This window comes from Antedon bifida, chromosome 1 (genome assembly GCF_963402885.1).
Source record: "Antedon bifida chromosome 1, ecAntBifi1.1, whole genome shotgun sequence".
Classification (NCBI taxonomy): domain Eukaryota; kingdom Metazoa; phylum Echinodermata; class Crinoidea; order Comatulida; family Antedonidae; genus Antedon; species Antedon bifida.
In genome coordinates, this window is record NC_136226.1 from 4,926,973 (window position 1) to 4,945,744 (window position 18,772).

The 18,772-nt window shown below is 31.3% G+C and overlaps 1 protein-coding gene across 1 annotated transcript in view; it reads left to right on the plus strand.

The window, feature by feature from the left end:
- Positions 1-18,772, plus strand: part of LOC144851713 (adenomatous polyposis coli protein-like) — a 60,201-nt gene that overhangs the window by 1,991 nt on the left and 39,438 nt on the right. Inside the window, exons 2-3 of the mRNA XM_078709308.1 lie at positions 12,368-12,482; positions 16,508-16,739. Of these exons, the coding sequence (XP_078565434.1) occupies positions 12,441-12,482; positions 16,508-16,739 (274 nt within the window). The 5' untranslated portion in view covers positions 12,368-12,440. The remainder of the gene's footprint in view (positions 1-12,367; positions 12,483-16,507; positions 16,740-18,772) is intronic.

The window sequence follows — 18,772 nt, forward strand, 5'->3', positions numbered from 1 at the left end:
CTCCCCACCCCTCGCCCAACGGCCACATGTTACTCACTCTCCTTAACTTTAACCTATCCCTAATGCAACATATTTGTCTTGTGCTATTAGATGTTTTGTAGTGTACATTCTATGTAAATATAGAGATAATGCCTTTTGTTAAATTATCTATTGTTATTAGTTAGTATGAATAATTTACAAGAAGGAATTATCTCAATTTTGACCCCCTAAAAAATAAATTATTAAAATAAAATTCATGTTACATATTTTCTATATATGTACTAATACCTATTATAACTGAAAAACCATTAATTTGTCTTTAGATTTTTAAAGATAAACTCAAACACGTTTTGCTTATTTACTCAAAACTACATTTTTTTAGATAATGCCCTTTCGTAAATCAGGGCAGTACTGTAGTCTGTTGATTTCTGAATGCAATCAGTCAACATAGAATACAATCAGGTGTGTTATAAATACAAATAATGAATGCTTACAGTATATTTAAATGGGGAAAATGTGTTGTAAAAATTGTCTGATTCTATGTCGACCTGGCTCTGTCTTATTGAAAATACCTTTAGAGATTTTAACAAATGAAGATATTATTCCCATTCAACGAATACAATACAAGTAACATTTGTTGTCATTTACTTCCGACTCTGTTCAAAAGTAAACTTTATTATTCATCTTAAATCAAATATACACATCACTATCAGAATAACATCATTAAAAAGTCTAGAGAGTGTCGCACACAATTCTAAATTATTTCTTTCTGTTTGCAAATAATAACTTTTTAGTAAACGAAAGTTACAGTCTAAACATTTAATTTGAATAGCATGGTTAATGGTTTAAATTTGATAAAACAATACAACTATCTTGTAATATGCAAGAATTATGTTAGGACATTCTTCTCTTTCAGACAGCAATTAGCAGTAATTAATTTAATGACCAAATATCGTAAGAATAATATTTAGACTGTACAGCATTATCTTGAATTGTCCTCTTGACTTGTTTTGAATGCAAGCAGCCTAACAAATTCATTAACAAGAATATTTGTGTTGATTTAAGGTAATGACTGAAACATCTGTCACTGGCCATGATGACATTAAATTCTCATCATGAAAGAAATGCCATAAGCTAGACATAATGAAGTTATTCTTGTGTACCATACAGATTCATTGAAATGAACAACCAACTGATTTGTACTGTACTTTTGACAACAGTATCTCACCAATGTTTTATTTGTTTTTGGAATATTTTTTCATCAAATTACTTCATAATTCATCTTTGGTTTTTGTTATAATTATGTCATTTTTATGATTTAATTTAAGTTTGAAAATTAATGTTCTTATAGTACTATAGACTGCAAAATAACTGTCTTTTTATTAAGGAATTGAACATGGACAAAAGATATGACAATCAAAAGATCTGTAGTTCAGTGCATTTCCTTTTCATGCTTCAGTTCACCTATACTTGACCTAACTAGGTCTGAATAATATGTCAACTTCTTTATTGCAAGATTATTACCCTTCTTTCAATAACCACACCTTTCCTTTTGTTTTTTTGTTAAATTTTGATCAGAAAAATAAAATCTAACTATTAAAAGTCACTTTCTTGATCTGAACCAATCATTTACAGTTAGCAGCTTCTTGTACTTTGATTAGAGTAGTTCAACAATAAAAAATGTGTGAAATACAACATACTCCCCTATAACAATGCTAATAAATAGGCATACAGTTGATTCGTTCAATGGGATTTTGTACTACATCATCACAGATAGTATTCTTAGTACTGTTGTACACTAAGTACTGTACTACAGTACCATGGAGTAGAGTTACCATAAGCCTAATGGTAATATGGGACCCGTAGGGGAGAAGAATGTTGTTGAAAAAGTGTAACATCTAAAGTCCACAGCGCTCTGATCTTCATGAAATAGCACTGTATAAATGTCGCATTATAATTATAGTAAGTTGTTTAGTTTTGCTGCAATTTGCAATACTGTATGAATCTATTTTAGTTATCAACAATGTTACAACATACATGCCCTATAACTGTACTTAATCTTTTGGAGCCAAATGATCTACTGTACTATAGTATATACAACTGTTAGGGACGACAAGTGTGTAGTTATGGTGTTTTTTCCCATAGCTATCCATTAGCTATGTTGTATTAATTAACACTCTCCATCCTCCATATAATATTATATAATCATTACAGTACTCTTATAGTGTGATGACATTGATTTAGAAGTATATTCACAAGTGTGCCTTTATCCATGATAATAATGATATGATCAACTATTCATCCTTTCTGATTATCATCCATTTTGTTTATTGTATGCATTAGAGGATGCGAAATTGTCTTGATTAAACGCTTCAACGATTTTACTTGCGTGCGGACCTTCCACGAATCGATGTTGCATTAGTCACCAAGATTATCATCATTATTCTCTTCAGAGCTAGCTGACAGCTTTTAAATTTCTTTTAATCACGGATTTGGTGCAACGATCGGTCTGTTATTTCTTCGTTAATTCGCAATTTGCATATTAGGTAACTAATCTGCATAATCATCCATATTTGTTCTGTATTCCAATTTCCATCAAATATTTTTGTGCATTTCAAGTTGTTTTATGCGTCTGACATTATCTGTGATTTTACTCCAGATTTGATTGTATCAATCTTCTTATTAAAAAGATAACGTACATTGTAAGTGACATACTATTTACTTATTTTAAACTTATTTAGATTCCTTTTTGCTTGACGATGTTGTTTATTATACCAGTAAGTAAGCATACTGAGTGTTAAACCAATGTGAATTTATGAGTTTCATGAGTTTATTATTTAAAACAGTATTGAAGATAATTCAAATTCTTGAAAAATTTCAAAACAATGATGTAAATTCAATGTGATGATAATATAGACAAGATCATATCAACCATGCTTGGAAATAGATTCATAATTGAAATGGATTTTAATATGTTGATGTTTGATATCTGATATTTGGTATTGATTTTCATATCACAATGATACAGTATTATAATTTATATAAGTTGCTTGCTTCACTTTCATTCAAAATTGAAATTGTCATGATCTTTTATTTAAATACAAATATTTCTACTGTACATACATGGTGGTTTATTGATTTTGCGCAATAAAAATACTTGGGGCATTGTTGGAAGTTTAGACCATTTACATGACAAAATATGGCATATGTGCCTGATTCATACTGTACATCTCCACATACCATACAGTATGGCACCGTCAGTATCAATTCACTATTAACAGTTTCATACTGTACTGTATCACAGTGGCACTGTATATGTACTGTACAGTACGTTAGGCTTCTGACAGTATGTTACAGGTTTCACATGTGATATTGTACATACTGTAGTGTATTTTACAGTGCAAATAGAAATCTGCCTACTGTGTATGGAGAATCGGCTAGAACCTTATGATAAAGATGGAATATTAATACTGTATTGGAAAAATTATTCAGAATTTATTAGAGGAGAATAAAGTATAGACTATACCATACTGTAAATTCATGTTTATTGATTACTACAATGTCAGGTGTACAATACGTTAATCAAGAATAAAGGTGTTGTCGCATTGCATTACACCTTACAGTTAAAATAATCTATTAACACCAATTGACAGTTTAGTATAATGATGCCATTAGCTTCGTCTTTTGTGTTTGACTTCTTAACCATAGGGTGTTTCTGTTCAATATTTGTTAGCTCTATAAAACTGTTTAAACATGGTGGAACTATAGTATGTATACTGTATTTCTTCATTTTTTAATTGTCTGAGTGACCTTATAATTACTGAATACTACTGCATGGATTTATAAGAGGGAATAGTAGCTGGTGCTGTGTGAAAAAAAGAAAGAGTATACAGTACCGAACAGAATTATTGCAAAAATCCCAAAGCACATGCATTGAGTGTACATCATATGGCTTGTACTAAAGAAAATCTATTCATATCTTTAAATCATTATCAATTTATTTGCTGCTACAAATACTTAACGTAATTGAGAGTTAGTATCTTAAATCGATTTATGAATCCTACTGAAGAGCGAGGATGTATGATATAGATGATAAGTGATGTTTAAAGTGCGAAATAGGATCATATTACAAGCCACAGTTAAAGCCGAGTATAGCTTTAAATTTGCACGTCATCACTCGTCTTCAACTACTATTAAGTTGATGATCATATATTGTGGGAGCTTTGCTCGTCATCTTTGCATAACATTGCTTCAAATTAATAATTTGGTTGAGCTTTCGTAGAGCTACTCAGTAATTGTAGATGGCCAAGACGCATTGTGTGGATCAACAGGAAATATACAATTCAAAAGATACTCAGGATATTGTTAAGTTCAGTTCAGCACATCATTTTAACATTTTTAGGCCCCTATACTGTAGTATATATATAATGCATATTTAAATATAATAACAACAAACACAAATAGTTGTATTTTCAAACACCTGGGAACGCCTGATTGCATTTATCCTTTGTACATATTTTATTGTTCTGTGTATTTTACTTTGTGTTTTAACATTTTACTGATTTTATTCTATTTTTATATTATGTTGCCATGAGAAAAACCAATTTCAAATCTTTCGTTGACGAAATATTTGACAATAAAGTTATCTTGTATCTTGTATTTCAAAATCCTGGATCCATCACTGCTCTGTGTTAAGATTGTGAATTGAAGAATCATACTGTACCAGGTCCCTATGCGTAAGTTTCTGGCCACAGTATGCAGAAAAACACCATCTCAACTTGCATCGATATCTCATCCAAATTTCTACATGTTTTGCTGGATTTCCTGAGATTTTCATAGTATTAGTTACACTTTAATTAATAGATATTATTAAGATCATAATAATGAGGACTGTGGTGATACTTGATAGTTTCCAATATTCATTAAATTTGACCTTGTTATTTAAACACCAATGTTTCAATCCATAATTGATTCTGAAATCAACAACTAGAATTATGTCACATTAATTGTCAAATCAAGGTCATATTGTCACTTGGGAATCACAAATCTGTTATAATTTTTAATCTATGGTTATTATTGGTTCTTTACTGAAAATTATAATTATTTTAATGATGTTCTAATATTCTAGAAATTGTTTATAATAACTTTGTTTTATTTTTTAGTGATGCATTAAATTACTGTAATAAACATAATTTGTTAATTATTGATTATTTTATTAGCTGCATATTAATTTTAATATTGACTGCTCATTTGAAATAGTTTTTTTTTCTGTAGTTAAACTGTATTGTATGTAGACCTGTACTGTACAATAGGTAACTATCTATACTGTAGCTAAACTGTACTGTACAGTATGTCTGTACTGTATGTACTGTAGGTTTAAACTGTATTGCATTTGTACTGTTAGGTAACCTGTACTGTAAGTATTAACTGTATTGTACAGTACAGAGGTACAATTAATGTAGGTATATTCACTTATACTGCATGCTATTGTAGATACCTATACTTACAGTATTGTAGGTGGTACTGTACTGTACTGACGGTAATGTACTGTATTTTGTACTATTGTAGATTCTGTAAGTTTGTTGTGACAGAAAATTTACATCTGTGAAAGCGATGGTTTTATGTGTTTGAAAAACATACATTTTAAAATAAGGCCAAATTTTAGTTGTCTTTTCTAATAACATAGTTTATCAGTCTTTTCTTGACAGACTTGTCACCAAAGAAATTGCGGCAGGTGGAAAAATGAATGAAATTATTGATCATGTGATTTGATGTGCTTAATTCCAAGTCTTCGTTATTGATGTGTAATTAGCGCAGCATTAAAGCGACATCAATCGTGACTAGAAAGTTTTGATGCTCTTCTCAGCTGAATTTTATCTAACAAAACAACGCTGCGAGGAATTGTCATGGACTATAAATCTTAATCAAAGAGTTTAAGTATTCAGATATAAGTCTGTTTAAAGTATGTATCCTATACATTAATCCTGAATTGTTTAGCCTAGATACAACTCTAGAGTCAGTCGTTAGGTTGTAAAACTGTTATCATGTCTCCTGAATACAATGGCAGACTCGTTAAAAAAAAGTGCATGATTCAACATATAAAGTCTAAAACTACTTTTAAATGTTAAATTAAATAGTTTAACCATCATCTATTAACACAGTTAATTTAGTCTAGACTGTTGTCATTCCTTTATTTTCTTCTAAAAGCAATTTGTAAACTGAACCATTTGTAGTTTCATACTACAGTATTTTATACTTTAGAAAGGTAGTGCTGTTCGAATAGGGTTTCTCAAATTAATTTGATCATTAAAATTAAACACAAATTCAAATGCAACTATAAATTCTTAATGTGCACTGAACTATTTGAAAGTACAGTACAGTACAGTACAAGTGGTATGTTGGTTACTCATACAGTATATGTACTGTGTGTCTATACTGTGAAGAACTGTATGAAATTTCTCATTAATTAATAGTTACATTGTACATCATATGTATAGTGTACATCGGCGCTTGTCTGCTTTATGTTCTCAATTTGGTAAAGTCCTCTCACTTGCACCGATGAAGGGCTAGTGTTGCCCAAAAGCTCTGCTAATTTTTCTGGCTGTTTTACTTACTCGTTTTGAATTCCTTTTTGCTTATTTTATTTTGTTGCATCTCCATTGATATCCAGCTACTGATAGCATTGTCATTTTTTTCAGTTATTTGCCTTTGGATGTATAGTGTACATATTGTTTATATACTGTATACAGTACATGATTCAACATAGGCCTAACTGTGTATTAAATAATAATTGATTATTTATCTTACTGCATCTACCAACCATACTGTGGTACACTATTTGTGTCTCACGATTTTGTGGAGTTTTCAATCCCTAAATAATAATATGCAAAACAAATTGTAAAAATTTAATATGCTATAATAAGAAATAGTTTAACAAATTATTCAAGACCAAGTCAATTTATAGTAAAATGAAACGTCATTCAGGTATAACAAAATAATGTATTTAATATTATGTCGGTATTTTGATTATCATCACAGAGCAAAATCCAATTAAATGATAATCCGTCAGGAAAGATTAGAGATAATCAGTCGGAACCTTTGAGGCAGTATGTACCAATGGTACTTTCACAGATGAAGGATCTCTTTTTAAGTGTAGTTTTCCGTCTATTGTTAGCCAGGGTGTTATTTCATCACCAGCTTTTGTTAGATTTCTCAACGGCTATTTTGTAAATTATGCCTAGTGTTATTTTTATTACAATAGCTTTACTGGATATAATATTTGTAATGAATTGTTTAATGGTTGGCTTTCTAAACCAGCTGTAACACATTATTGTGTTTGTTTGTTTTCAGCTTTTGTTGAAATTAATGACATTTTAAAGTGACTTTTTATTGCTTTGATTTCATCAGAGAGATGCCATAAACTCCAGATTTCATTAAAGGAAAACAACCAAAATATTCAAATTGATTTATATAGTGTCTGTTAGAATGTGGTTGACATTTACAAGTCATAAATGATGACACGCATGCCATTTTTCTGGAAGATAAGGGCATCAATACTGGGTTAGGTATCTCTATGGGCCTGTTTCTGCTGCAACTGCTCAAAATACGGTATAAAAATACGGTATAAAATACGGTATTTTTTATACCGTATTTTTCAGTACCCCGTTTCTGCTAACAATACTTCTTGGGTGGTCGTGTTAAATTTCATCCTTTTTACCCAAATTGCCATTCATTTATTTGGTCGATAATTAAAAGTCGCAATAAAGGAAGTTTTACGCCTCACTTTCAACAGGCTAGCCCTAATGATAGAGATGTTGTGAGAGCACAGAAAACATCGTAATGGGGACAAGTAATTCGTTCCCTCCCCGAGTTATTGTCTTTTGCAATTTTGTACTGCTTTCGCAGGCTCTTCAGCTTTGAGTTTACTTGCTTTGGAGACAAGTCTATTCCGTACTCCTGCTTTATTTTTTTAGAAATGTCTTTAAAATGTGGTTGTCCCTTTTATTACCTTTTAGTTGGCCGGACATTTAACTTCCCCTCCTTCCCCACACCCCTTTTCCCCACACAGATTTATATAGTAAATACTGTGACGTCTTCGCTCCACATTTTCGCCGAATATATCTATACACGTGTGTAAAACAGCTCACAGCGACAGAAAATAAAAACACGATGTTGACCTCATGTCGCAGGTAAAAAAATATACGGTATTTTTTATTGGCAGCAGAAAAGGGTACAAAAAATACGGTATAAATTTGTAAATACCGTATTTTATCCACAAATTTTGTGGGGAAAATACGGTATACAAAATACGGTATTTTTTTTATGAGCGCAGTTTCTGCTGCCAAAAAAATACGGTATAAATACGGTATTCAAAAAATACCGTATAAAATACGGTATTTTCTTGGCAGCAGAAACAGGGCCTATAACATCCGGTGATGTTATGTATACATAGAACTCCTATTGGGGGTGATGAGATATGTAGTTTTAAAAAGTTGTCCTCATTTGTTTCACAGGAAGGTGTCCCTTTATATGTGTCCCCTTAATAGGGGTGTCCCCTTAATAGAGATGTCCCCTTAATTAATAGAGGTTTTCCCTTAATAGAGGTTTCCCTTTAATAGAGGTTTCCCTGACCCTTAATATGGGTGTCGCAAAGAAGAGGTTCTCAGTTAGAAAAGCAGAAAAGTTTTCCCTAATGCTATACTGTATGTTATTACATTACTCTCCTATAAGCCCACTGGGTTTGTCTGGCATTCTATAATGAAGCAACAGAAACTTTATCCATAATCTCTTGCTTTGTAATATCAGATTTTTAACTAAGTGTGGAAAAACCTATTAATAGCCACGAGTTAAGCTAGCAATGTTTTCTTGCACACGTACTGGAATTACGTTCACAACAAATTGAGGTCATTTAAAATGTAGATTACTTGTTTAATTGGTTCAGCATTAAAAATTCCATTAGAGAAAGATGGGGCATTTCATTTTATACTTCCTTTCGGCTATAGATAATCTTGTCTTTTAGTTTTACCATAAACATATTTTTTTTCTCTACATTGAGAGCATTCTGTGTTAAGCTTTTTATTTGTTACTCTTTTCATGGTTGTTGTTGTTTTGAGTATGTCATTTATCTACTACACCACCTAAATATAATGTCCCTTTTCGTATAAACATTTATAGATGAATCTGTTGTATTTAAACTGTCCTCTGTTTTACGCGCTTAATTTTACAAATGTAAAATTGAAATGGCAATGACTTTAGTACTTTCATTTTTGTTTTGAATTTGTTGACTTTTAAGTTTTAGAAATGATTAAATCTAGGAAATTGTATTATTTTTGCTATATAAGTCATAATACATGTATCTGGTTCCAATAAATGGATTTAAATGCTAAATCCATTCTTAAATCCTGCTATATCAATGGATTACCAAAGATGACAAAGTATTCTATTTACTAGCAATTTACCTTTCTATGACTAGTGTAAAGACCCTTGTCTTTATCTCAGTTTATGGTAGTCATCATACTATTATTATTATTTAGTTATTCACATTAATTCATTAGGTTCATCCGTAAATTATAGAAATCCAAAACTAAATAGGTTTACCGGCAGCAGTGCAGTTTTAATTAATGCTACTGTACTGTAGATAGAAAATAAATGATGATATGTATTAAGAAGATGGACAGTTTTCAGGTCTGTGTGGAAGTGAAGTTGTTGAACACCATCTTCTGAAGTGAAGTTAAATACTATTTACTGTTTCTCCAAACATGATATAATGCAATCATCCATGTAGATAAAAAAACTTCTTTCTTGAGGAAATTGTGTTAATTTGGAAATTGTTTCCCACCAAAAAAATTCCCCATTTATAAGATTAATGATAATATTCTCTTGATTATTGCTAGACTATGAAAGCAAATTTATGAATTGCCTTCTGTGAATATCCTATACAAAATATTATTTAACACAGTGTACAGTCATTATATTCCATGTTCCAGTTTTCATATGTTGAAAACAGAGATGTTATCACACCTATATACAGTACTGTATATTCATGAAGCGGCTTCTGAGTTTCTGAGCATGTGCAGTTGTGAGCATGTATGATTGTGAGGTTGTGAGCATGTGATGTTGTGAGCATGTGTGGTTGTGAGTATGTATGATTGTGAGGTTGTGAGCATGTGATGTGAGCATGTGCAGTTGTGAGCATGTATGATTGTGAGGTTGTGGGCATGTGTAGTTGTGAGCATGTATGATTGTGAGGTTGTGAGCATGTGATGTTGTGAGCATTTGTGGTTGTGAGTATGTATGATTGTGAGGTTATGAGCATGTGATGTTGTGAGCATGTGATGTTGTGAGCATGTGTGGTTGTGAGTATGTATGATTGTGAGGTTGTGAGTATGTATGATTGTGAGGTTGTGAGCATGTGATGTTGTGAGCATGTGCTGTTGTGAGCATGTGCTGTTGTGAGCATGTGATGTTGTGAGCATGTGATGTTGTGAGCATGTGTGGTTGTCCATTACTTTTGATTGCTTCACTAGTACACTAGTAAATGTGTATGTCATGTGTCTTCTGATTTTATTTAGTTTCAGTTTATTTCCGTTCACACTGCAATTTCTTTTCTTTCAAACTTCTTTGTATAACCATCAATCATCAACTTTTTCAACCTTTCTATAAAAACTTCCCTTTTCAATTTTTACTGTCTGTTATTTTAACTTCATTAAAAAACTGCAGAGTTCAAGCCTTTTAAACTGTTTTTTATGGCTACGCATTTCCTTGGTTAGAGGCACAAAGGATCAAGATATACATATTATTGCAGTCTAATTTTCTGCTGTCCATAAGCGGTTCCAAAAGCATTTTATTATCACCAATTGCTTGTTTTTTTACGAGTGTACTCACACAGAGGCTATTGGTTGCTTGCTTGTTTTATGACATTGCGGATCAAAGGGATACTATCTTTCATGACAACTACTATCATTAAACCAACAGCAGACATGGTACTCAAGACTTTATTGAGGTTACTCTCAAGTTAATTTCATGCCAAATGTACTTCACTCCAGGGATGTGTTAGAAAATGTAAAACTACAAAGGTTAATGAAAAGAAAATAACAGTAGCATTTACAGTAGTACTTCAAGTTTGAACTGTCCTAAAATTTTATATTGTGTTATGAACTCTGACCCAGTTAACTTATTTAATTTCAGGTAATTATTAATAAAGTGTAGTTTACCGATTTGATTAAATAAAGCCTCTATATTTGTATTATTCAAGTTCAAGTTTCTTTTATTCATATGACTGTCACAGCTGAAGCTGAAGTACTGTGTATTTATATTAAAATGTATAAAATGATAAAATTAAAAGTGTTATGAACACTGACCCAGTCAACTTATTTAAATTTCAGGTAATTAATAGTATTAAACTTTAATTTACCAATTTGATTAAATAAAGCCTCTATATTGTGAGTTATGAACTCTGACCCAGTATACTCATTTAAGGTAATTATTAATAAACTGTAGTTTACCGATTTGTTTAATTAAAGCCTCTAATCACTATGGTAACATACTCGATAAACAAATGGCCAATTGCCTTGAATTTGAACAAATTGAACAACCAAATAAAGTCGCAGCGTTTCCCCCATATTTCTCGTAATACAAATTAATAAAACTCTGCTATACTAAGCCGATAAAGATGTTGTTTTGACCTTCTTTACGCACAGGACTGTCAAAAATAATTAGTTAGCGGATAGTGTATTATCATTGAGTTAAATTAATGACATTTCGTGCCTTTTTAGGCATTAGCAAAAGAGCTATTTTACTGTACTACTTTACTATTCATCGCGATGAAACTGTTATACAAATCAATGACATAACATAGCGTTCTATAATAGTAGTAGCCATCCATTAAAGGTCAAACTATTTCTGTTACTGCTGTTAGAATTTTGAAAATGTTTAACTTTGATTTATATTTTAATGGTATGTCCATTTGATGCTAGACGTTTTTTTTATATATATAAATATTATGCGTATATTTTTCAATAAGCAAACCAACTGTCACTTTTCACTTTCATTCTGAAGAAATTTCATAACAAGGACTATACAATTTAATTAGCCGTTGATGTGATGAATCCCAGTGTTATTGCAACCCCGCATTTTGGAGTTTGGTAGTTAAAATTGCTGTCAATTGGTTTTTTTTAATTACAGGCCCTGTATATATTTTGACTAAATGTTAGAAAAGATGCTAGATCATTGAAAATATGCTTCAGAATTGGTTTTTCAAAATTATGCCAGATTATGCTAGATTTTATAAAATTAAACCTAGCATAAATGCTAGATGCCAGATGGGTCAAAATTGTGCTAGATTTGGCCACTATGCTTTTAAATCTAATTTATTTTTCTTTATTTACAGTTTGAATGTGTCAACTGGAATATGCTTGTAAATGTTTATTGTAAACTGGATGATTTGACTACATAGCTGACTGATGGAAAGCTCACATAATGAGCAAAGTCCTCACCTCAATCAGGTAAAAATTCAATAACATCACACATTTCATTTGCATATACTGTACTGTACTGTAGAAAACCATAACCCTAGGAATGTTCGTAATTCGCCCTAGAAAGCTACCTATACTGATGTTTGCTGGTTGTAATTTGTGTATTGACTAATGTGACAATAGACTTTGCTTTTCTCGGAAGAGAATATGAGAGCAAAGGCCAAAGCTTATTATAACTTATATCCAGAGAAATTAGGCATCTTAAGACTTGTTATGATTATGGTTTTGTATTACAAAGAGCACAACTTTTGTTTTTTTTTTTAATTTAACACAAAATATCAATACCAAACTAAAAGACTTGACCATTTTTAATGAAAAAATAATTAACTTTAAGTGCGTGCATGTTGAATGAATGAAAATAAAATCACACCTTTCTGTCGTCGACGAGAAGTTTTAACCCGATAATGTCATTCAAAGTAACATACTACTTGACAACAGTATTGTGAAGGTCATGTTAAAATCATCTCCTTTTCAAGAATTGCTCCAGGTTAATTTACATCAATATTTTCACAAGTGTAAAGAAGACACATTTGTATGCATTGAAATACATTCTTTCACTGGTGATTATAATTGATTGCTGTTAATAAGATCAAATGGATGAAACACACATGAATTAACATTTAAACAAGTATGAAAATGTAGATTCATTTATTATATCCTTTTCTTTTAAATGAATGTATAGTACTATTTGTTTTTCTGACATTGAAATTAGCTCTTAAAAAGCAATATATATTTAAGGCCAATTTTAATACACAGATGGGCGGTAACGGTAATACAAATATAGAATCTATGTTATTCCTTATGACCATTACAGTTTACACACAATGCAGAGTGAATGGGTGCTTTCCGCTTACCGTTACCGCTCATCTGTGTAAATTGGCCTTTAGGCTGGAATGCGTGTTAGATAAAATTAAATATTTATATAAAATAAAGAACATTATATAGTACAGTTAAAATTACATGTCACATTACTGTAGGCCCGTTTTTATTCCTGAAATTTTGAAAATCATATCCTACATTGATATACGTATACAACAGTATTATAAAGAGAAATTATGGCCATTGAATGGGGGCGTGGTTTGCTAATGACACCATTATCCGATGCTCAACTGAATTTCTCCTACTCTTAATACAGTAACATTAAACAAGTTCGGAGCCTACAGTAGGCTACATAGAGTATAGTGGAGAACAATTTTGTACTGTATCATGCTACAACAAGAGCTGCTGTCAGCTCTCAATTACAAAACGGCTCAACTTCATCCAACGTTGTTTTGTTTAGCACTTTGGTTCAATTCAGCGAGCTTAATCTATTAGTTCCTATAAAAGCTCTCATTCACTTTGTTTATTCATGAGAACTTTCTAATCAAAGGGTTTGCTTATTGGACTATGGTTTCTATTATATAACGTTAGTGATACCCGATCAGGTACACACAGGCTAAGAGGTCGGTTTGATTTCATTAACTCTGTAGTCACGCATAATGATATGTGCAGTATTACCTACCATTATGCTGTAATTAATTAAATATACCTTGTCAGGTTGATTATAGTGTTGCTATAATGCGTAGCTGATCACATATTTGAATATGTCAGAAAGATCGTTTTACATACTGTAATTGATAATGATAGTCAAAGTTGTATAGTGTACTGTGTGCTTTTTTAGGATAAAAAAAAGCATTTTTGGGTTTCTATCTAATATTTAGACGTTAATTGTTACAATATACAAACAATTCAAATGTTTTATTTGTGTACATACTTCTTGTTCCTTGGGAGGTGCAGTATTTGTGAAATAAATAAATAGATAATTGAATAAAAAATAAAATAAATGGATATGCTTTAACATTTACAGACTTACCATAAAAAAGATGGTCACAAATTATGGGATCTATAAAACGTAATGATAGTTTATCATCATGAAAATAAACTAATTAGGCCTACTGTATTCTAAAGTCCACATATTAGGTCAGAGAATGATTTGTTTTAAAATTAGATTTGTTCAATTCTTTAAATTTGATTTTAATTCCATAATTCTTAAAATTCTGTTTTCAAATAGACGCTTATTCAGCAATAATTCCTTTCTTTTCTAATTTAGTTTCCGTCCAATTCTTTAATATAACAGTAATTCTTAGCCGACAGGTAGATCATTAAAAGAGAAATCGAAAATCAAACATTTCAAGTTCTCTCATTATGATTCCATCAAAATGTGAATTTGAGAATTTCCAATTTTCCAATCTGTCCTGTCTCTGAAAGATTAGTAGAAAATTGTATCAATGTTTAAAATTGCTTACAGAGAATATAGGTTAAATTTAACAAGTCTGTTCTCATGTGTAACAGTCTAGTATGAACATATTATTCACAATAGGATTTTTAAAAACAGCATCCAATTTGTATGCATTTCCTTGAAGGTGGAAAGCAATTGCTATGTATTACTGTGCATGATGAATGTAGAGTTTATGCAAGCCCTTTAATATGCATCATTTTATAATGCATTTTTATTATATGGAAGCAAAAATATTGGAAAAGTAGAATAAAATAAGAATAAATTGATGTTAGAATACAATTTTTTTTTAATGATTAAAACCAGCCAAAAAATAAGAACATCATCTGAGGAAACTAGTGGATACTACAGTATAAATGCAGCTAAAATGGGTAGGTTGTATTGTAGGTACATGAGACATACTGTACTGTACATTACATCAGAAGATGGATTGTGCCTATTAAAATCTAGAGATTTGGGGTCATGTTAAATGGCGAACACTTGTAATTGTCTGGTTTTCCTGTTTATAATTGTCTCTGGTTTATTAAACTAGAAAATTTCAATTTGCTTAATTTGATTTTTAATTTGATTTCTTTCTTTAATTTCCCATGAGATGTATTCAGCTAATTCTGATATTAATATAGGTTTGTAAATCACAAGAAGTATGTACAGTAAAAAGATAATTTGTGATGATTTATGACAATTTATAATTATCTTTTTGGTTTTAATTTGAATTGTTTTAATAAATTATAGTTGATGGGTTTTGGGAAGGGAAGACAAGTACTGTATTTTATGAATAAAATGTAGAATTTGTTATACCTTTTTAGTAAACCTTGCTTCTCATAAAATACTTTAAAGATTACATAAAATTATGAAAATAATTCCTATACTAATCATAATAAATTGTTGCATTTAAAAGGTCTAAAACAAAATCCATATTGGTGGGATGTAGACTATACCCCCCAAAAAAACTGCCGGAACAAAAAATATTAATAAAAAATAAAATAAAGTGAGGTTGATGCTTGTATGACACCCCTTCCTGATAACCTCATCCAAGTTGTGTTGAATTTGAGTAAGTATGGTTAATATACTGACCAGTAGCTGGTTTAGCATGGTTCCCAATAGAGACGCAACGCAAGAACGTAGATCGACTTGACCAATGACAAACGACCGTTAATAATAATCGATAGTTTGTGATTGGTCAAATCACTTACCTTGCGCTTGCATGCTTGCGTTACTACGGGAACCAAGTACACAAGAATATGTCCGTCTTCATGTGAATTTATAAAAGCAGTGATTTACCTAAAATATCAAATTTCAGAATTGCACTTACTATAACTGATGCATTCCCAATTCTAATGTAATCAATATTGTTGTCATATCATATCTATTTCATATTCATTTTAAATATGTAGAGCTTCATTAACGAAACATAATAGTAATATAATTCACATATCATATTTTTTGGTGGATTTGTACACCAGGGACTACATTAGATACACAGCTTTTTGTTTATATTACCTTTGGTATGAGTATTGTATGTTGACTGGTTGAATTATCAAACGCAGCATTAGGCAGTCGCAAAGGAATTTGTCTAAAAATACATTTTTTGCGGAATTTGAAAATGACCCAGTTCGAACACGATTATTGGTTGTGTGGTTTAGGAGGAGACTTCCAACTTCAAATTTCAGTATTTTGTCAAAATACTAACCCTATTTGTAAATTATGCTTGCTTTTTCAGAGACAACAAAAACATCAGTTTCATCGATTTCAAAATGGGGGGCTTGCACATAGTATGGGGGACCAACCAGAATTGACAGCTGGAAAACGAGCCATTCCTAGGCATGTAATGGACTCGCCAACCCTCCATAGGCGAGGCCAAGCTCTGGCAGATGGATCGGGTATCAGGGAGGTTGACAAAAGTTCTGTAGCAGGAGCCAGTCGAGATCATTGCGTACGAAATGTCACTGATGGTAAGAACATACCTATTTTAAAATGGTTTAATCCACCAAATTCTCGTTGTTTGAATATAAATCTTCCAACAGTGCAACTCTTCTAATTAACTGATTTAAACCAGAATTAGAATTTACTATGAATAATTTATTTCAGCGAGATGAGTAGTCACAAATTGAAGCAACTGACATTACATTACTTTGAGTACATTTTAAACAATTTTAATGTCATGATCTTAATAATATTACAATACCTCGTATTTAAGCATGGGAAAGTGGGAGGGGGAAATCTTAAGAGACTGTAAATTCATGAAGACTATAAGTATAGTCCCAGGTGGCCTAGGTATGAAATTTGGGGGAGATTAAAAGGTGGGATTATACTTGGATTGCATTGACAATGGAATCCAAATATAACCTATACTTATTGCATACTGATATGATTTATTTCATTTGAGTTTAAAAAAATCTACCAATATAAGTTTACAATCGTGCCACAATTTCAATAAAACTTGACAGTGTTTTATTATGTAGCATCTGTATTGTTAATTGAATATTCAGATATTCTAAAAAAGTTTAAGAAAAATTAGAATTTGTAATGTAATATTGCTATCTTTATGTGAATGTTGCAGATTACCTTGACAAATAGTAAGTCACATTTCCTCAGAGATTGTTTATTGCTACCTGTGTTTAGGTAGAGGAAACGGAGGCTTTATATCATAATAATGATGATATTATAAAGTATTAGAAGGCTTTTTTTCAAGGCCTTTAAAACGCTTTACATTTATTACCTTAGGAATATAGGATGGCAGCTTAGGATTAATGTTCTCAGCTTCTTGTACAGTTTAGAATATATACTTTTTTTGGTCGTTAATTTTATTTTCATAACAGTAACAGTATGTTTACATGCACTGGAGTTAACTCTGTTCTTTTAAAGCTGATCCTACCAAATCATAACGGAGTTACTTTAATGGTAAGTGCTTGTGTGATCCGTATCGTACCGTTACTCTGATGTACAGTATCTTTGATGATAGAACTCCGAGTTCAGAGATGATGTGATATATCTTTAAAACAATGATAGTATTCAGAATGTAACATTGCGCTTCCCCAACAGCGTGTGTATACCAGGTGTTTATTAACCGGTGTGTTTCTCACGTTTAAAGCAGAATAAGCTCAATTAATGTAACGCTTGAGTATAATAGCAATTTAACTCTGATATTAGAAAAGAGTATATAAACACAGCTTATATTTTGGTTCTTCCCTAGGAATAAACCAAGTATATCATTTTACTACCCATACAAATCAATATTTATACCCAACCACATGGCTATTTTCTGTAATATGATGAGGCCTGTATCCCTGTGCATTTAGTCTATTTAAACTAGATATTTGCATTGACGAATGCAGCCTATTCTCGCACGGAACGTTTTTTAATTTTGTAGATGTTTCTAATAATTATTAAAAAGACTATTGTTTGCCTTTTCTTCAGTCTAAATTAATAATTCTGCATGATTAACGAGCTTAATCAACAAAATATGATTGTTTCTAAAATTATATTTCCCTGTTGGCTTGTAGTTGTACTGTAATTAATGTACTTCCTGTCTGGTACAGTATTAGACAGAATTCTGAACAATAAGATCTTTCAAAAAACTTAAGCTGGTTTAAAATGTCTGCTGGATCATTACCAACATAATTTCACAATTTAGGAATTACAGTAGTTTGGGTAATGCTGCTTTCAAAAGTATGAAAACAACTAAATACTGATGAACACTAACAGTTAGTATTATTTAGCATTAATAACGTATCTTGGACACTAAACCATCGGGCCATTATGTTACAAAAGCTTCAGTAATTGCAAACAAATATTTACATTATCTAACTCCCACCAGATGTGTACGTAAAGTGGTGTATGACATTCATATATCAGATCCATTATAAGCACACATGTTGCAAATGAATTCTCTGCAGGCGTAGGAAAAAAGCTTACTGTAATTATGGGAATAAAAGTTGCGATTAGTTCTAAAAATAAACTTGTTTTGTCTGACTAACGTTTCTTA